We start from the raw sequence: 21,254 nt of genomic DNA, 5'->3' as shown, positions 1-21,254 counted from the left end.
GTCTTCAGTGTGTAATCCTTACACATGCAATAGTCTTCAGTGTGTAATCAGTACACATGCAATAGTCTTCAGTGTGTAATCCTTACACATGCAATAGTCTTCAGTGTGCAATCAGTACACATGCAATAGTCTTCAGTGTGTAATCAGTACACATGCAATAGTCTTCAGTGTGTAATCAGTACACATGCAATAGTCTTCAGTGTGCAATCAGTACACATGCAATAGTCTTCAGTGTGTAATCAGTACACATGCAATAGTCTTCAGTGTGTAATCCTTACACATGCAATAGTCTTCAGTGTGTAATCAGTACACATGCAATAGTCTTCAGTGTGCAATCAGTACACATGCAATAGTCTTCAGTGTGTAATCAGTACACATGCAATAGTCTTCAGTGTGTAATCCTTACACATGCAATAGTCTTCAGTGTGTAATCAGTACACATGCAATAGTCTTCAGTGTGTAATCAGTACACACGCAGTCATCTTCAGTGTGTAATCATTACACATGCAATAGTCTTCAGTGTGTAATCAGTACACATGCAATAGTCTTCAGCGTGTAATCATTACACATGCAATAGTCTTCAGTGTGTAATCCTTACACATGCAATAGTCTTCAGTGTGTAATCAGTACACATGCAATAGTCTTCAGTGTGTAATCAGTACACATGCAATAGTCTTCAGTGTGTAATCAGTACACATGCAATAGTCTTCAGTGTGCAATCAGTACACATGCAATAGTCTTCAGTGTGTAATCAGTACACATGCAATAGTCTTCAGTGTGTAATCAGTACACATGCAATAGTCTTCAGTGTGTAATCAGTACACACGCAGTCATCTTCAGTGTGTAATCAGTACACATGCAATAGTCTTCAGTGTGTAATCCTTACACATGCAATAGTCTTCAGTGTGTAATCAGTACACATGCAATAGTCTTCAGTGTGTAATCAGTACACATGCAATAGTCTTCAGTGTGCAATCAGTACACATGCAATAGTCTTCAGTGTGTAATCAGTACACATGCAATAGTCTTCAGTGTGCAATCAGTACACATGCAATAGTCTTCAGTGTGTAATCAGTACACATGCAGTCATCTTCAGTGTGTAATCAGTACACACGCAGTCATCTTCAGTGTGTAATCAGTACACATGCAATAGTCTTCAGTGTGTAATCAGTACACATGCAATAGTCTCCAGCGTGTACCCATTACTACTCCTGCCTCCTAAATGTCCTAGAGAAACTGAACTCAAGAGTTTGTTGTTGTTCTGAGACAGGGTCTCCTGTAGCCGGGAATGTCTCCAATTCCCTATGTAGCCAAGGATGACCCTAAACTTCCCATCCACCTCTCGAGTGCTGGGGCTAGAAGTGTGTCCTACCAAGTCCAGTTTTTATGCAAGTACCCTACCCACTGAGCCCCAGAGATTATTTTTAAAGTGCTTCTTTGGTTAAAGAATAAATGTGCACTTTGAAAAACGGGAAGTTGGTTTTTAACATTTTGAAGGATATGTCTAAAAAATGTCTATGCAAAGAACATTATGGGTTGAAGAACATGCCTGGAGGACATTTTCAGCTGTAATCTGGGTACACTGTACAGGCAAGACTATGTGAAGACCCCTTCCCCCCACTGCATTTGCCCAGACCACGTGCAGTCTAATCCCCCAGGTACTCAACAGTTCTGAACTTGTATAGACGGTATCAACAGCAGGCTGATGGTATCAATAGCAGGTACTCAACAGTTCTGAACTTGTATAGACGGTATCAACAGCAGGTTGTGTAAAAGGCCAACCTAGTCGTACTTATTTGGGATAAATGGGACACCACAAGATAATCCCTGGTGGTGCTTAGGCTGGCTCTTTTACATGTGAGGTTAAAAATATTCATCTTCCTAACGGTAGCCACACACACACACACACACACACACCCAGCAGCAGTAGAATCTGCCTTTGCCAAAAAGCTTGACTCCCCCTTGGGCTATAGGGTAACTGAGAGCAAGAGGAGAGACTAGTGCCTCCTCCCATCTTGTGCCCACTCTTTGGGTGCTAAAGCAGAAATGTTACTGTTCTTAGCCCTTCTCTTGAGTCACCTTAAGTTCCAGGCAAATAAAACCTCATAGGACAGGCCGACTCCACCCCAGATGAGGATAGTTATCTATGAGGGCAAGAATGTACCCTCCAGGGTGAACAGGCTAGCAATTTAAGGGAAGACTTAAGAATTGGCTTGCGGGTCAGGGTGAGAGCTGAGACAATGATGGGTCAGTGGTGGGCAGAATCATGGAGCTACTTGGTTATGTGCAGCCTTGCAACCTCTGCTAACACTGCTTCACTTAGCGTTTAGAGGAAGCTCCTCAACTGTGATCCGGGGAAGCTTGCAGGTTTGGAAAGGACGTAAATACGACAATGACACAGTATTCATAGAAGCATGTATAAAATCAGAATCGACTGAGGAATGTCTCCTTATCCTTCCTCTAATGGCCTAGGCAGAGGTAACGAAACACAGTGTAGTGCACCAGCCTGGTCAACCGTGCAGTTGGCATGTTCTCCCAACCCTAGGTTCTTCATTAGCTTTTCAGCCTCATGTGAAAACCCAGGGACTGGAGTAGGTGCCTGACATCACTGAGGCTCCCTGTACCCTCACCTGCCTCTGCCTTCTGTGAGATTTATTCCACTCCTATGATGTTGTTATTTCTCCTACACCTTCTCCCATGTCTCGTGATACCCAAGCCACACTAACTGGAGCTGTAAAGAAGGCTGCTTCGTGAAGCTTCTCTGATTTAGAGTTTATTAAACCTTGTTCCTCAGCCTGTGGTGGAACAAGGAAAGGATTTGGCTCCAGGGCCTCTTCTGCATGGGGTGTTGCACTCATGGTCTTAAATGAAAAGCTGTCCACTACTTTCCCCAATATTCACATACATTGCAAAAATTAAGTCAAATGAAATAAATAGTAGCCAAGAAGAAAACACAGTCCTACAGTGGAAAATGACATTAGAGTACTCTTGAAGGAAAGGCAGGGATGGAAGGCACCCCCCAGGTCCATACCTACACCCCACTGCTACAAGTTTCACCAAAGGAGACAACATGCCTTGGTGGCAAAGTAACTCTCTTCTGAGAGGATATGTGGCAAACTCTAGGAAAATGGCTCCACCCGAAAAACTCAAATAATGTAGAGTTCCATGTTGAATTAGAATTCTCAGAGCACCACCCCCACCCTACATGTGATTCCATGGTGTGTGTGTGTGTGTGTGTGTGTGTGTGTTGTACATGTAAAGGCTACTGGTCTGCACCCAGCCTTTTAGGTAGATGCCAGGAATCAAACTTAAGTCTCTGTCTGGTTCCAGAATCCTTGGGTTCCTGGTTCATAGTCATTCCTACATCCTTGAAATTTGGGGGTTCACCTGAAAGATTCCACCAGCCTCTCAGTGTTCTTTTTGCTTCCTCAATGAGACACGCTTTCTTTTTCCCACACTGTGTCTCCAATAAGCTGGGCTCTACAGGCCTCCTCCTCAGCATTTGCCCAGACTTACAGTTGGATGGTGTCTTCCCTTGGTCAGGCTTAGCAGTTTTTATCACTGCCCTGAAGGGGGTCTCTTGTCCTTTACCACCACTCAGGTCTGTGTCCCCACCTCCCCATGCTGCTCAGTCCCTTGATCAAGATTCCTTCTGATGTGGTTTACTCGCTGATCCTTCTTGCCACGTTCATAGTCACAACTCAGACCAAAACCCCATCTTTAGATCCCACTCGCTGCTTTCAAATGCCTCTGGGGAAAGCTAAGAAGAGAAGGGTACTCACAGTGACTAAAATGTTTATTCATGTGGAGTCAGCCCTGAGGAAAGAGCAGTTTGCAAGGCTTTAATCACCCAAGTAGACAATCTCAGGGAAGATCCTAGCCCTCGCTCTCCTCCCTGCTGCCTCTGTTGCTGCCCAGCCTTCTCAGCTTTGAGATTCCTTGGGGAAAGTTCCCTTGCTCCCTTTAGGGCACTCACAACCTCACTTGTCTATGGGCTTGAAGAGAAACTAAAGACAGGCGACAGGAGATTAATTGCAAGCCACTAGGTTTGAAAGGCCGGGGGCTTATGGAAGGGCGGGACAAAAGAGAGGACTCAGGCCACGCTGTGGGTGCTCTCTTACCGCATGACAAAATCTGCTTCGTCTATGTCACGGCCACAGCCACTCATCTTCAGAATCCCACCGTTTCCCACCACCGCGCATTTCTTCAATGGCAGCTGGAAGGGGGTTGCCTAGCAACAGAAAACAAGGCGGGTTTTCACTGCAAAGGACACACAAGCGCTCAGAAATCATTATTGACAGCAGCAGACCTGAGGAATTTGAAGGCAGACTTGGAAGGGCCAAAAAGAACCCTGGGAAGAAGATGGACGTCACTGAATTGCTGAGGAACAATCTGGCCTGTTTCTTAGGGGTGAAAAAAGGGCACGGGGTGGGGGTGGGGGTGGGGAGTAAAGCAAAACAAACAAACAAAAAGTCCCTGGAATATATTTAAATGTAGTGGCGTTATTGCTTTGTTTTGTTTTCCTTCTCAAATTGGCCGAGCATACAGCACAAGGTGTTTGCGAGGGAAAACAGAAAAGTCCAAACTAAACACAGGATTGCTTCTAAAGGCCTTAGACAGGAAATAAAGCCAAATGAGGTCTGTTCTCCATGTGAGTGCAAAGACACCATGGGCCGTCCACTCCCCAACAGCGTCTGGGTATTTCTTATGTTAACTGCTGGAGACAGCGAGGACACAGAAGTCTGAGGCGGCGAGAAAGGAGGGGCAAGAGTGTGAACTTCAGTCACCAGCAAAACTGTACCATGAAGTTGCTGACTTCACCAAGGAGGAAGCCTCAGCAACTGCTATGTGACGCCCTAAAGGAGCAGGCAGTACTGTCCCCCGGCCCTCAGACAAAGCTTTAGCACTTGAAGGATCAGTAGAGGGCTAGGGAGACTGCTCAGGCAGTCAAGTGCTTGCCTAGCGAGTGTGAATCCTGTACGTGAGCTGTACAATTTGTATGAAAAAGCAGAATGTGACCGTGTGTGCTCAGAATCTCAGCGGCGGGGGTGGGTTGGGGTGGGGGTTGAAGACAAGGAGATTCTGGAGCTCACTGGCCAGGTAGCCCATCCGACTCATGAGCTCCAGGCTAAGTGCAAGATCCTTCCCCCAAAACAAGATGTAAAGCAATTGAAAAAGATACCCGGCGCTGACCTTTGGCCCACACACACACACACACACACACACACACACACACGAATACTCAGGATCCTGCCAGGCAGGGGACACAGTACAAACAAGGGCGACAGTGTTTGCTGGAAGAAAACACGCTGCTGTGAGCAGAACACTCTGGGTGGCTCTGTTTAGAACTTGGGAGCCATTAAGGGACAGGTGACTTGTGTCAAAGCAGACAGCATGTGACTTTCTTCTGCAAATATCGAGCTAGACTACAAAGAAAATGTTCTGTGTGGCTGAGTGCTCCCTGGAGCGCTATTTATAGAGCCAGGGAATATGGAAACCCAGTAATAGTCCCTGAACGTGAAATGAATCATTTGGCCTCTTCTAGCTGGGTCAGCAAGAACTGCTGGGTACCCAGGCTCCTTGAAGCTGCTGGAACAGAACACAGTCTTCGGAGTGCTTGGGGGAAAGACCTTGAATAGACACATAACTGGTCTAGAAAACAGCCAGATTGATAGGTCATGTCATTTGCATGTGATCCATTTGCATGCAATCCACGCAAATGATACAGACTATACCAAAGACAAAATGGAATTAGCTCATGAATATACAATAAAAGGCTCCTGCCTAGGCATGAAGTAATAACTCAGCCAGGAAAAAAATTCCCAAGAGTCTCTGCTTTCATTGGTAGCTGAAGGAGGCACTTAGTCCAATGTGAGAAGATTTTATTCTCTTGATTTCTAGTGGTAAAATGAACAGCCAGAGCTATGTAAATATTGGTGATAAACATGTGGTGTTTGGAGTGTAATGTCTAAGCAGTTGCCTACTGGGAGAAAAGAACTGCATTTCCACAGCAGAGATCAGCCCAGTAAACTGCTCCCGAGTGAGGTCTATGAGGGGAGACGGGCAAGGGAAAGCAGCTTGGTTTAGAGCAATACATATTTTTCTTAGTCATTCCTAAAAAGAAGATTTGGAATCAACACTCAAAACAGCGATATCTCCCATCGGTGAGACGGAAAGCTGGGGACTGACGCTCATGTCGGCTTGTTTGTATATTCCACAATGTTTTCTGTGGCATGTGAGGGGTAGGGACAAAGCAAAACCCGTGCTTCCTGGGCACTCACACTCTATCACAGAGAAGGGTAAAGCAATGCAGGAGGAGTGCACGGTGGGGCAGATGGTGAGGTGGTCTGTGGAGAGAAACAGGGCATAGGCATAAGAGGGTGCGGACACACTCCTGAGAGGAGCTGCAAAGGTCAGCGGGTGATCAGCCACCGTGCATAGGAAACCCTTGAGCAGATTCCCGGAGGAGCTGAGAATGTGGGAACTTAGGGATGTGCAGAGCCGACTGGCGCAAACACCTTGAGGGGGGAGCATTCCTGGGGTGAGATGGGGGTCAAGAGCTGCTTTTGTCTGCAGATGGGTCAGGGGAGAGAGAGAGAGAGAGAGAGAGAGAGAGAGAGAGAGAGAGAGAGAGAGAATAAAGACTAGTAAGAATGTGTGGAGAGGGTGGCGAAGGCCATGTAGGGAGCCATAAAAACAGTGATTTTTATTCTAAGATGAGAACCAAGTCAATGGAAATGGGCAGGGGGTGGCATCATGACCCACGCTGCAGTGACAACAAGCTGAGGAGAGTCTGGGCAGGAAAAAGGGCCAGGGAGGAGTCTGGTGCCATATTCCTAACCAGGGACTTTAGTGACCTGGAACAGGGGACAGGAGAAGGGAAAGAGGTCAGATTATGGAAGGATCGGGAGCAAGTGCTGAATGGATTTGCTGGTGTGCAGAAAGAAAGGAAGGAGAGAGAAGAGAGAAAAAGAGGAATAGGGAATGGCGCCAAGAGTTTTGTTTTCAACAGATGACCAGCTGCTTCCTGGGCTATAGACCACAGTAGGAGTGTGTACGGGGACTGATTAAGAAGTCAGCATTGAGAACATCAAGGGTGCTGTGACCTTCAGATGTCCAAGTGGCCCTGTCAGGTGTGTGACTAAGCACACAGTCAGGAACTTGTCTGTGTGAGGTAAAAAAACGAAGAGTGTCTTAGTTAGGATTTCTTTTGCTGTAAAAAGACACCATAACCACGGCAACTCTTATCAAGTAAAACATTCAACTGGAGTGACTGGCTTAAGAGTTCAGAGGTTCAGTCCATTATCAACATGGTGGGACATGGAGGCATGCACGCAGACATGGTGCTGGAAAGTAGCTGAGCCTCTATAAGTCCCAATCACCAGATTATGGGACAGGGGAGCAGATGTCACAAGCCCCTATGCTCTGTTCCCTCCCTCCGCAGGGAGCCCATACTGTACAGGATGCTGTGGGACAGAACACCCTCTGTGACCCGGGAAGAGCAACCCACTCAACTTTCAGCCTGTTTCAATTCTTTGTCACCCCCACCAGAGTTCATGGACTTGTCTACACCTTGGCAATTCTAGATTTCCAGTGCTTCCATGGACAAAACAAGGGGAAATTTGTTTAACTTGGTCTTAACAATAAAGAACCATTTTATTAGCAGAAAAAAATTAAGGAATTGATGTCTATACCCTTAGCATCACCCCAAAGTCCAAAGCACAACTTGAGGACTTAGGAAAAACACAGTGAGATGACTTTTACCTGACATTTGCTTGCTCCTTCATTTTCTTAACTGTTGAACTCACAGAGGAAATTCATCTCACTTCATTTCAATAAATGCTCTCAAGTGCCTGAGAACACTCTGCCGGCAACGCTAACACACCAGCGAACAATAACACTACACCAAAGCTTTCAACGAGAAAAACCTATGGGTGTTATCTACCAAATAATAATGGGGTGATGATATATTTGTCTAGTTTAGGTCCAGGGTGCTGGGCACCAGTTGGAGCTGCCCAGAATATTAAGGGATCTCCTTCTAGCATACTATACATGAGACAAATCATGTGACTCTTAGGATTTTAAGGGTGTGTCTTTAGGAAGGCCTTCCATGCTGTTTTCTGATGCATCTCCTTGCATATTGCTGTGGCCACGTATGGTAGTGAGCTGCCACACCCCTGCTCATATTAATAAAAAGTATTACTGTAAGTGAAAGGATTGATTAGAACATTAGCTGGATGACACCCAGTGATAAGGTCATCTGATTTAGAGTCCCATTTCCCAGGCACCTCAACATCTCAGTGCCCCATAGGAAAGCAAGTGTGATAAGAATGCCCTACTGAGAGTTAAAGGAAGGTGAGGTCATTGAACACCACCATATATGAATTGTACACTACAATGCATTTATTTATATAAAAATCAGCATTGCTATACCCAAAGTTAAATTCCTTCATGGGGCATTGCTGCGGGGATTTGGATGGAAATGCCCTCCCGTTGACTCACGAGTCTGATCTCCAGCTGGTAGTGCAGTTTGGGAAGTTTTTGGAACCTTTCAGAAGTGGAGCCTCATTGGAGAAAGTGTGTCACTGGGAGTGGGCCTTGAGTCTGGATAGCTTAGATTCCTCTTCATTCCCTGAGCATGAATGGATTCGGTGTGACAAGCCAGCCCCTGCTCCCACCAGCACCTTCCCTGTCTCTGCCATTGTGTTCCTGCAATGGTGGACTGTGTCCTCCTGGAAATGCAGGCCAAAAACCCCTACTTTTCTCTTAAGATATTTTTCAGGGTATTTTCTTCCAGCAAGGCGAAAGTAAATAAGGCGCTCGGCGTATTACTAAAACATGACCACGTATACCACATCTTTGTGTGAGATCACTTTAGTTTAGAGGATTCACATAGATTTTTAGCAAAATCGGATTTTCAAACCATTGGTCTCTTTGAAGATGTATCTACAACACATAAAAAGAACTATGAGATTTAAAATGTGAAGGCTTTTTTATTGAGAAGCTTTTGGAACCTTTCTCTGTCCAATCAAATACTGAACAGGATGGTTCCATGTGTTCCATGGATTGGTGGCCGAGCAGCCTAAATGCTTTGCTTTGATAAACACCATGACCAAAAGCAACTTATGGAAGAAAGAATTTATTTGGGGTTGTGGCTCCAGAGGGATAAGAGTCCAGTGTGGTGGGGAGGCGTGGCAGCAGGAGTAGGAATCTTCAAACACAAGTGTGAAGCTGAGACGGGAAACAGAAAGTAGTGAGAGGCTGTGGACACACAAAGCGGACCTCAGGATGATGCTCTTCCTCCAGCAAGGCTGCCTCTGCTAACAGTACCACTGCCTGGAGATGGAGTGTCCAAACAGCAGAGCCTATGAGAAGCATGGTCATTTAATTCACTGTGGTTTCCTTTTGATGCAGCAGACGAATCAATTAATCTTCAGACCTGAAGAACAAATCCTGTCACTCTCGTTAAAAGGAAGGTGGTTTGTAAAGCTGGTCATCTGAGAGCCCCCCCCCCCCCCCCCCCCCCCCCCCCCGCGCGCCTTATCTTCCACACCTCACCTCTGGGCCTCGTTTTAGCGCTAGTGGCCAACTTCTATGTTCACTCAACAGCCATTTGATAAGCATCTGTTATGGGTAGAGAGCTGCTAGGAAAGCCCTGTTCCTATGGCTTGTGTCTAGCAGAATGCAAACCAGGCGTCAACAACATGCTGGGTCCATGCGGAGTACGGAAGTAAAAGGCCGGGGTTTCTCATCTATTAGATAGCATTCAGAAAGCTAATATGTGAATGCAAGTGAAAATTAGACTCTTAGGCGCTCTGCACCACGAATGATAGTGAAGTAGTTTTGAAGGCTAGAAGACTTTTTTTAAATTATCTGTTTTATTGTGTATGTGTTGTGGGCACAAAAGTGACAGCGCCATTATGGAGGTCAAAGGGCAACCCTGTAGAGCACTTTCTCTCCTTCCACATTTAGGTTACGGTTAGGAACCAGACTTTGGCCACCGGGCTTGCATAGCAAGCGCCTTTAACTGTTGAACAATCTTGCCATCCCTGAAAGCTAGAAGAACTTTGTCAGCCACCAACTCCAACAGCCAACTGTGAAAATATTCTTGGCCAATACAATGACTTGTGAAAAATATTCAGCAGCATCTGAAAACTGAAGCCTGGGGGCTTGTGCCTTATGCAAACAGTACCAGAACACCCCTGAATGGTTTTCTAATTAAAAGAATGAAGAAATGCCAGAGTCAGTCACAAAGTCAGATGCCTCCACTCTTCCTCCCTCTCTTGGGCTGTCTCCCCAGCCAAGTGTAGAACCAATGTTTTGGCCTCAGTTCCTGGTACGAAGAGATCAGTGTACCCACTCACCCATCTTAGACATAACCATGGTCTAGAGTGAGTGTCCTAGCTAGAGTCACTGCTGCTGTGCTGAAACACCGTGACCCTCAGACGGTGGGAAGGAAAGGGTTATTTGGTTTATGCCTCCATATCACTATTCACCATGGGACCAAGAGTGCCAACACAAAACAAAAAATCCAGAATAAAAGCATGGAGTATGGCCAGGCAGTGGTGATACACACCTTTAATCCCAGCACTTGAAAGGCAGAGGCAGGCAGATCTCTGTGAGTCTGAGGCCAGCCTGGTCTAAAGAGCGAGTTCCAGAGCTGTTATAGAGAAAATTCATCTTGGGAAACAACAACAACAGAAAAAAATTCACATAAAGCAAAAAACATGAAGTTATTTTGTGTGCTGTTTCCATTGCTTTCATGTTGGTTTTCCTTTTTCTTTGCTCGTTCTTAGCATAATTCTGCTAATACAGGGTCCACTATGTGACCCAGGCCAGCCTTCAACTCGTGACGTAGCTGAGGCTGGCTTTGCACTCCTGATCCTCCTGCTTCTGCCTCCCAAATTGCTAGGATAGCAGGTGTGATGCCAGACCTGACTCCCATGGTTTTACGGTTAATACAGGGCAGATCTGATCGTTAGAATTCTCACTGTACTCTCCTGCTTCAGTGTGATGGTTTTCAGTACCCTGAATGAGTTTTGCCTGCCACTGACTCTTCTGCCAGCTTCCTCCCCCACTTTCTAGTCCCCCTTGCTAGCCCTGGTTTACACCTTTTGCTTTGTTGCTCTTTTGTAGGGTGGATATCATAAGCATTTAGGAACAAATGCTATTTTCAAAGTTCAAAATAACAGAGCTACCATAGCTAAGATTTGCTGATTTCATTATGAGTGTAACTTCAGGTCGTACTCTCTGAGCTAAGAGTTGATGCAAATTTTCTCACTCGACAATGCAAAGGGGATAAAACCAGAAGGAAGGGTTCATGCTTTTGTTGTCAGTGGGAGCAATGAGGTTTTATGATTATTTGTTTGTTCACACCGTTTCCCTCCAACCTTTTTCTCCTTGATGGTAACAGAGAAGAAGGCTCCCTTACATGCTAAAGGTTAAAGCCAGAAAAACATATCTCTTAGCCATCAAATGAGACTTTAGAAAGAGTGACTACCAGTATTAAGTATGGAGCTTAAACCATATCAGACAAGTAGAAGTTTTGCATTGTTAACCTTTTAAATGACCCCAAAGATTGTCAGCACCATGCCAACTGCTATTAGTCGCCATGTCAAAACATATGCCCACTTTTCTTGGTGAAGATTTCAAGTTTTTGACCATAAGGACATCAACGCAGCCCTCCCTGCATCCAGTCCAATCCTTTCTCTTTCCCCTCACCGACCACTGGAGTTGGATGCCCACACTTAATTATACTTCACTCACACACATAATTTAATTTCTTGCACATATGTTAATTATACCCTCAACCTAAGCGTCTAAACACACCCCTTCCCTTCTTCACGTCTAATTATAGCCCCCCTCTTATGAATGTAATTACACTATCATCCACCCATCTGATTATGCCCTCCTCAACATATTTAATTGCATTGCCCTGTTCAAGGACCTAATTATATTGGAAGCAACACACCAATTAAGCCCCAACCCTCCACCAATATCCCTCAGATGCATATAACTGTGTCTCTGGCTCAATGGCTTCATTTCGTCAACTAAAGGTGAACAGTTTCCCAGTAATAAAATCCCTAACAAGCAGGATACCCTCTGGCCAAGCAAAACAGAGATGCCGTTAAGTCAAAGAAGCCCCAGCTCTTTCCAAGAGGTAAACCGGAATGCGTTTGCCCTTCCCATCATTTGACGAGGCCCTTGAGGGTCCAAATTAAATTTCCAGCAGCATTCTTCCTTTTCATGCGGGAGCACGTGTGTGATGAACAATATCTAGTAATTAGTTCATTTATTTAAAGGACAATGCTTCTTATGACAGATATTTAGTTACTGAATTCTGTTGAAAAGATTATCCCAAGCTTTCTCTAGGGCTATATAAGTACCGACTATACAACACTTGTAGATCTCTTCATTCAAAGCCATTTAACAGTACAGTGGCAGTTGTGTGAGAACGATCTCCCTACAACGTTGATGCTGAGGTTGGTATCCCCTCTCTACTAACATCATTGTGATTTGAGAAAGGTAAGTCAGTAGTATGTTTTCTATAGAACATGCGAAACTGGGAATTGAATCATGTGAATATTTATATACTGAACATTCTCTGTGTTGGGGGGGCAGAACTCAAAGCTGGGTATCTTCCTCAATCACTCTCGACCTCATCTTTTAGAAACAGGGTCTCTCACTGAACCTGAGCCTTGCAGAGCTGGCTAGACTGGAGGGACCCTCCTGCCTCTACATCCCCAGTACTGGAATTATAAGTAAATGGCATACGAGGTTTTTGACATGGGTGCTTGGGATTGAACTCAGGACCTCTTGCTTGCAAGGCCGCCATAAACTGGTACTTTTGTTTATTAAAATTGTTGTTAAAACCACTATAAAAAGTAACGCTTTGAAATTTTGCATATTTTGCATACAGTCTTTTAGCTGAGGGCACAACCCCATATGGTATGACTCCATGTGACCATTTAGAAGACTTATTGATCATCTCTTAGGCACTGCCCAATTAATTATCCATCGCTGGTGTCATTTCTGCCTGCAGAGTGCCAAAGCAGAGACAGAGACTGTACCTTACACCATGCCTGTGTGTGGCTCCATTTTAGAATTCATCAGAATTTACTGGAGCTGTTGTTTTCCCCGTGGTGTAAGGAGATATAAGGACACATAACATTTCAAAGTAGCAGGAAGTCTCCTCCATGGTGGGACTAAAAGGAGGAAGGACTGACGCTCCCATCATCACTAGGCCCTGTGCTTGCCCATCCTTCACTGGGAATGGCCTAGGGAGCAACACCTTCCTGTTAGTACAGCGGTTCTCAACCTGTGGGTCAGGGCACCATTAGTCCAACAAAACTATTTGCATTATGATTCATAAAAGTAGCAAAATTACAGTTATGAAGTAGCAATAAAAATAATTTTAGGGTTGGGGTCACCACAACATGAGGAACTCTATTCAAGGGTCTCTGCATTAGGAAGGGTAAGAACCACTGTATTAGTGAGGCTTTCCCCTGAACCCCATCAGCCTTCAACCAACTCCCAGCTTCAGTGTTTCCCCTCCTACTCTATTGACCCACAGTTCTGTGGGCACACTGGTGCCCGCTCCATAAGCTCTGAGGACTAAGGAGTCATATCTGACTCAAAGTGGCCAATAGCCCCTATTCAAACTGTGGGTGAACCAACAGGCCCTTGGTATCATAGACTAGAAATCTTGAGTTGGTTTCTGTGTATTTTCTCTTTTCAAATCGTCCTAACACCCACTGCTACAGAGGTTCTTGAATTCTTCCCCTTCGTGTAATTAAGAGCACACACGAGTGCACACACACACAGACGCACACACACACGCACTCAGTTACTGGTTACATATAGATGGTCTCTAGTTTATTCCCATGGTACATAGTCAGTCATATTCTAATTTTTCCAAAATGAAGCCTGGTGCAAATTAGTCTTTCTTAAACTAAATGTTCCACCATGTTCCCTCAGACACAGATCTTACCAAGGTATCCAGAAGCCACCACCACCATGAACTTTCTGCTTGGTTTTTTTTTTTTGCGCCCCCAGATTAACTAGGCAGATATCCTTTCGTGTACGTCTGCTTCCTCAAACACGACCTGAATGTGGTGGAAGCTGCTGCAACACCCTTGTCCTGCTCCTGTTTTCCTTCCTTCATCACCTCCCCCACCTCCCCCATGGGATTGTTTTCACCCTTCAGATCTGTAGGTACCATGCCAGATAGGATGTGCTCACACGCCCAATGAACACTCGATGGTGCAAACACAGTAGATGCCAGTTAGAATTTATTTATGCTTAATGAGTCAGAGCTGTGTGCATTGGCTTGCAAATCTATATGGAGTCGGATAAAACCATTTCTCTCGCACTTTGGAAAGTTTTGGGTTTACTGTCTGTTATTTTGTCTCAAACCAGAAGCCTCTGTTGATGTTTCCAAACAAGGCAGTTCATGGAAACCACCCCCAGCACACAGCAAAACCACCACCAAAATGTCAGCAGGAGGACGCTGCTGACAACAGAGCCAATGCCTGTCACTGATTTCCTGTTCTCTCACTTATTTCTGGAAGTGACCTAGCCACCAAAAGGAACACAATGATACTCCTTCCTCCCATTTCCCCCAAATCAAGAACTACAAACATCAAACAAAATTCAACTAAGGATATTTGACAAGAATTTATTGTCAAGCACCCAGCTACTGAGCACTGTGCTAAGGGCCAGGTCAAAAATTCTGACCTCTGACTTAGTGTTTGTTCCATTAAAAGGTTGCATGAATTAAGACTTCCACGTTGTCTTCAGCTATAAATATTGCATATTAGTCAGTAATGCAGTGGATTGCTAAATTGTTAATCCAATTTCACTGATTAGAGACATGAACTAATAGTCTAAGATCAGCTAATGAGTTAAATATTTGCATTGAGAAAAGAAAGCAAGATTGATTGATCTATTAAACAACCAGGACATAAAGCATCAGATATTTTTTAGGAATAATGCTGCCTGCATTTTTCCCACTCTGAAAAGCATCAAAGGGAGCGAGGTGACTCCTGACCACCTTTTATTCCTAGCTCGGCTTCCCAAAGTATCGCGAGGAGCCCCTTGATAAGTCTCCAATCACTTACGTGGCCTCTACGTTTCCCACCTAAAATCATCTGATTGACTTCATTCTGCCTCGTAGCCATGTTCTCTCCATTTTTTCATAATGTGGTCACTATAAATTGGACTTTCCAGCACCCATACTTACAATGTATATTTTTGGAACCTGGGCTGACTAGTTTTGACTAGTTTTATGTCAACTGGAAACAAGATGACTCATGGAGTCATCTGAAGGGAGCCTGAATTGAGAAAACGCACACATAAGAAAAGGCTATAAGTAAGCCTGTGGGGTGTTTTTTTTTTTATGGATGTTTGATGCAGAAAGGCCTAGCCTATTGTAGGTGATGCCACCCCTGGGCTGGTGGTCCTGGGTGCTATAAGAAACCAGGCTGAACAAGACATGGCATCGACCCAGTTAGCAACATTCTCCAGTAGCTCTGCTTCAGTTCCTATCTCCAGGTTCCTGACTGAGTCCCTGACCTGAATTCCCACAGTTGCAGAGTGTGACTTGAGAGTTATGAGCCGAAATGAGCCATTTTCTTTCCGAGTTCCTCTGGGCAGAGTCTTCCAACAGCAATAGAAGAGTCGCTAGTGCTGGCTCCCACCCATTCAAAGACCTCTGGGGAGAGCCGGGAAATTGGAAGTGTCCCATAATATTCTTGTATAAAATCAATCAAATGCTCTCAACCCCTCACGCACATCACTGTCAACTGGAATGAATTTAGATGTCCATGTCATGACAGGCTAGACAGTCCAGAGGTCCCCATCCATGGCATGTCGGATTACACAGTTCAGAGGTTCCCATCCATGGTATGATGGGACAGTCCAGAGGTTCCCATCCATGGTATGATGGGACTAGACTGTCCGGAGGTTCCCCATCCATGGCATGATGGGAATTCACAGACCAGAGGTCTCCATCTATGGCATGATGGGAATTCACAGACCAGAGGTCCCCGTCCATGGCATGATGGGACTTCACAGTCCAGAAGTTCCCCATATTGTATTCTTGCTGAGAACATGTCTGGGATAACTAGAATTTGATCTCTTTGATGGAGAATCCCATGGAAAATTACCCAGTTCTGTTCTAGGAACCAAAGGTCAGGTTATGCTAACTAACTGATCTTAGTTCCTCTTAAGTTCCTCTTAGTTCCTTCCTACCTGTTTGTGTAGAACCCCCTCCAGCTAACAGCTTATCTTAGCCTCTGTCAAACTGCTTGCTTCAAACAGAAGTGTCCCAGCAGCTGTCAAGCAAGATGCCTGTCTTTAAAAACCACTCTGTTCTGGACTTTGGCCACACCTAGGTCTCCCAACTACACTGTGATGTAGTCACACCTGGCTGGAATAAAGACTTCCAAGTGGTTATAAACTGTGTCTGAGTAGCCATCTCTGGTGTGTACCCATTAACAATGGAAACACACCTCCCTCTGTCTCTCTGTGTCTGTCTGTCTCTGTCTGCCTTTCTCTCTGTGTGAGTGAATGTATGTGCATGTCTGTGTGTATGTCTCTGTGTGTATGTCTCTGTGTGTATGTCTCTGTGTGTGTGAGTGTGTGTGTCTATCTGTGTGTATCTGTCTGTCTGTGTATGTGTGTGTTTCAGAAAAAGTTGACTAGGAGGGAAGACTCACCTCCTCAGACTGCACAGATCTATGACCTATGGTCTCCAGCTGAATAAAAGGGGAGCATGAGAAGAATGCAGGGTTTCACTGCTCTCTGCTTCCTGGCTATTTCTATAATTAGCGGCCTCACGCTCCTGCCACAATGGTTACCCCCACCCACCATGACGGCTACTCTCTCAAACTGTAAACCCAGACAACACTCCCTGTTAAATTGCTTCATCACAAGTATTTGGTCATAGGAAAAGTGACTAACACTTCCTAGGCATACATGGGGACCTGAGTTCAAATCCCTGGCACTCATGTAGACAGTTGAATGCAACTGTACCCCCAGCATGGGAGCTGCAGAGAGCTGGGTCATGAGAGGTTACTGACCTGGCTAGCTTTGGGTTCAGGGAGCCACTCTTGTCTCAGGGTAACGAGAGAGAGGAGCAGAAGAAGACATTGGGTGTTCTGTTCTAGTCTCCACAGGACACATGGGTTCACTCACTGCCCCTCAATGCACACACCAAGATGTAAAGCACCCAAAGAACTATACATTCACACAAACATGGTCAGGTACAGATATACACAAAATGTTGGCAGGTGCTTCACATGGTCTTTCCACACGGTAGCAGCCAGATGAAGCTCTTCTGGAGGACAGATGTAGTTTGCATGGGCTTCTCTAGAACTGCAAGACTACAGCAGACTCAGAGACTCAGAGAGTGCTGCTCGTGATCAGACCAAAGCTACTCAGAAAAGTACAGGAATATTCGTGTTTTAGGGGACTTTTTGCCGTCACTGAGAAAATCCCCTTTTCCTTCTGGAGCTCAAACAAAATTAGAGAACCCTTTGGAGGGTACTTAGAAAAAGATAAACCCAGGATTCTATGGGGCAAAAAAATTCCACAGGGGTTCTGAAAAGTTCCTTTCATTTCTGTTGAGAAAAATGTTAATATTCACTCATGACTCCCTGTCGTCCCCCAGCCCTTGTGCATTCTCCCTTGAAGGCTTAACAGTGTATGCTGAGTCTCTTTCCATTTCATTATACCATCAGGTTATTCAACTGCAATAGCCACTCACAATTTAATCAGTTTCTTAATGCTGAAGATTTTCTGTCATGTTTGGCACACCTCTGACTGATGATGGGGTGCCTAGCCCTTTGGTGGCTGAGGCAGGAAAATCACAAGTTTCACTGACAACAAAGAGACCTTTGACTGGGATTGTTGCCAATTATGGCAGCAATGAAGAGTGGCTATCAGTTAAGTCTATTTTCGCTTTGATGTAGACAATAAAGTTTGAAAAGTTTTGCAAAAATCACAAGACTAAGGCCTCTTCAAGACCCCTTTAAAAGATACATTCATTAACCCAATCCACACAGTATTTCTCCTGCTGCCCATGACCTTGAGCGCTGGTCCAATCATTTTGTTCAGAGACGTCCTTAGAGACAGTTGGGTTTACAGGGAAGACTGTTGCTGCCTCAACTTCCTCATCAGGCTTTCTTGGGTTGCATTGGTAAAGTATTCATCTATTTCTACATGGAAAATTCAATGAGCTTCCCCAGATCTTATTATAACGGGAGAGACTTTATTGCACCGTATCGTTTTAGAGTGTATTAATCAGAGGGGAAAGGCAAGGCCACATAAACAGCTAAAGCCAAAGATTTGGATTCCAACAGGGCTGAGTCAAATCCTGACTTGGTCACAGCCCGGAATCAGCATCTAGAGAAGTGGATCTCAACCACCCTCGCACTACGACCCTTAAATACAGTTCCTCATGTTGTGGTGACGCTCAACCATAACATTATTTTTGTTGCTACTTCATAACTGTAATTTTGCTGGTGTTATGAATCATAATGAAAATATCTGACAGGCAGGATATCAGATACTTGACTCCGGTTGAGAACCACTGATATAGAAGGAAATCCTAGCCCATAACTCACCATCTAATCTCCAGTGCCCAGGTAAAACAAACAAAAACAACAGCGAAAACAGCTAGGTAGAGTCTTACATGCTGATCGCCCCGACCATGGCAGGCAAAGACAAGCGGCTTGCCAGAACTTCAGGTTCAAGGAAGAGATCCCGTGTTAAGGGACTAAAGCAGAGTGAGAGAAAGACATGCCTGACAGCTGCTTCTGGTTTCTATACTTACACATATGCGGACACACACCAGACGCACATATACACATACCTCACACACACACACACACGCATGCACACACAAAAAGATTCACACATACACATGCACAATTATAAAAATACACTCAGCTTACTCATTCGCTAGTGTATTTTTTCTAATACACTTGATTTTTATTTGTTTCCTAAATATTTTACCTAAAATGTTACATTTTGAGAAACCAAATCCATTTATTTAAATAAACTTATCTACTTAGGTACCTCAGTTCCATAGGTAACTTAGAGGCAGCTACTCCTCTCTTGGCCTCTCCTCATTTATCAAATGAAAATAAGTTTGAGAAATTACATCTACTTATTAAAATTATTAAATAAAGGGCTGGCAAAATAAGCTCAGGGGTTAAGAGAGCTTGCTGCTCTTCAAGAGGACCTGGTTTCGTTCCCAGCACCCAGCAGCTCATAACCCACCAACCACCTGTAACTCCAGCTCCAGGGCATCTGAAGGCCTCTTCTGCTCTCTGAGAACACCTGAACACAAATGGTTACACACACCTGCGTGCACACACGCACAGGTACACACGTAAATTCATTTTTAATGACTAAACTAGGAAGATGCAATGACTCACATTGCTCTGAGAACATATTGCTTTTTGTCATTTTTTTCCTAAGCCGTCCTCTTCTTACCCTGCCTTCCCACCCCTCAGCCCTCTAGACCCTCCTAGAGTTCACTAATTTTCTGACGCCCATCTGGCAAAGTAAAAAGGTATTTCTTATCTACCAAGAGTCCTGTGATACAGCATAATCCAAGACAGAAATTTTCCGTTTCCACTAAGTATGTTCTTTCCAGATACATGGCAGTGATGGGTAGCAGGGGCTCTCTGCTTTCATTAGCGCAGTGCAGTGGCCTTTGCCCCAAGGCTTCCCGACCCTCAACCTTTGTCTTCCCAATCCTTCACTGCTTCTATTTTTTTCTCAAACAAAAGGCCAGCCATAGAGCTACCTGATGCCTTCTGAAGCTAATGGCTGTAACTGACTCAAGTTTTGACCTATGACTGGCTGACTCTTGAGAACTGCAGAGCCTCCAGGTACCTCCGTAGGTCCATTTCTTTAACACACGATCACAATCTGAAAATGTAACTTTAGGGGATTGCTTAAAGTTGTGACTTTTATTAATCCCAGAAAAATCATTGTATTGAGGTCAAAGAGCTACTGTTCTACTCCTGCACACCCAGCCTCCAGTATAACCTGGCTGAAGACCTTTCAGGGATTCAAGTTCCCAGGAGTTGAAAAATTGTGACAGTCTCTGGCAAAGGGTTGCTGAGAAGCTGTATCTACTGGCCTGCTTCTTAAACATGTTGGCTCCAGAGGGCTTCACAATGAAGATATTTCCCTCCACAGTTGAGCCAAGATAACTTGAAAACAAGCAGGCTGTATGTTAATTTAAAAACATGAATCCCACTCATGTAATTTGTGGGGAAATAGGTCCAGAATGCCCAAAAATTGTAAGACTGAATTAAGACTGAGCACCAAGACTTAGAACTAGGGATGAAACCTGAACAGAAACTGAGGTTTGGGCCCGGGCTCTCAGTGCCCTGCCCGACACGCTTTCTGCGATGTCAGTCTGATTGGAAGATGGACAGAGTCAAGCCACACCGACAACTCCATCTGGAGATATAAATCTTCTGACAAAACAGTCATTTCTCCCTCTCTGTGTGTCACAAGATTAAATGTCTCACAACACCTGAGACCTGATGTATGAGCACACAGGAGTGACATGGAGCAACAGTGTTCAATCAAGCTCTCATGGAAAACGTCCTCTCATGGGGTTATGTGTTTTAGCATCTGTTCTCCCAGGAGCTCTGTTTGGGGAGGTGGCAGAGACTTTAGTAGGGCGGAGATTAGCAGAAAAAGGTCACCGACTGGGGCAGCCTCACTTGTAGTTCACCTTTCTCTGTTTTGCTGGTCCAAAAACAAGTGAGCAAACCGCCTGCCACTCCAGCCACTGTGGCCACAGCCCCAAGTCCTCCATGCCTCCCTGGTCATGATGAATCGTATCCTCAAACTGCAATCCACACCGTATCCTTCCCCCTTGTGTTGCTTGGTATAGGTATTTGAGCAACAGGAAAACACACACCGTAAAGAAAGGGACTCGTTACAACCCAACTGACAATACCCACATTCTCTTCTTCCAGTGTAGAGATGTCCCCTCCACTCTGATAATGAACCCCAAGTCTCTACACAGCAGAGCAGAGGAGTGGCAGGAAGCAGCCAGCGAGTGAGGAGCCGCCTGGTGCAATTGAGACCTTGGCAGAGCAACCAAACAGGACGCGCAGAACGCTGGGGGTGCCAGGCAAGCACGCATACGTAACTAATGGGCAGAACGTGGAAAACGGAACACACGAGAGATACTAATTAGATTCTGAGCTTGTTCAGTGTGT

General features: G+C 45.0%; 1 protein-coding gene across 1 annotated transcript in view; it reads right to left on the bottom strand.

Annotated features, from left to right (window-relative positions):
* St8sia1 (ST8 alpha-N-acetyl-neuraminide alpha-2,8-sialyltransferase 1) overlaps window positions 1-21,254 on the bottom strand; it is a 141,255-nt gene that overhangs the window by 50,414 nt on the left and 69,587 nt on the right. Inside the window, exon 3 of the mRNA XM_075982354.1 lies at window positions 4,122-4,231. Coding sequence (XP_075838469.1) covers window positions 4,122-4,231 — 110 coding nt within the window. The remainder of the gene's footprint in view (window positions 1-4,121; window positions 4,232-21,254) is intronic.

The sequence above is a fragment of the Microtus pennsylvanicus genome, chromosome 8 (assembly GCF_037038515.1).
Source record: "Microtus pennsylvanicus isolate mMicPen1 chromosome 8, mMicPen1.hap1, whole genome shotgun sequence".
NCBI lineage: Eukaryota > Metazoa > Chordata > Mammalia > Rodentia > Cricetidae > Microtus > Microtus pennsylvanicus.
The sequence above is the reverse complement of the archived record's forward strand: the minus strand, read 5'-3'. Positions and strand labels throughout refer to the sequence as shown.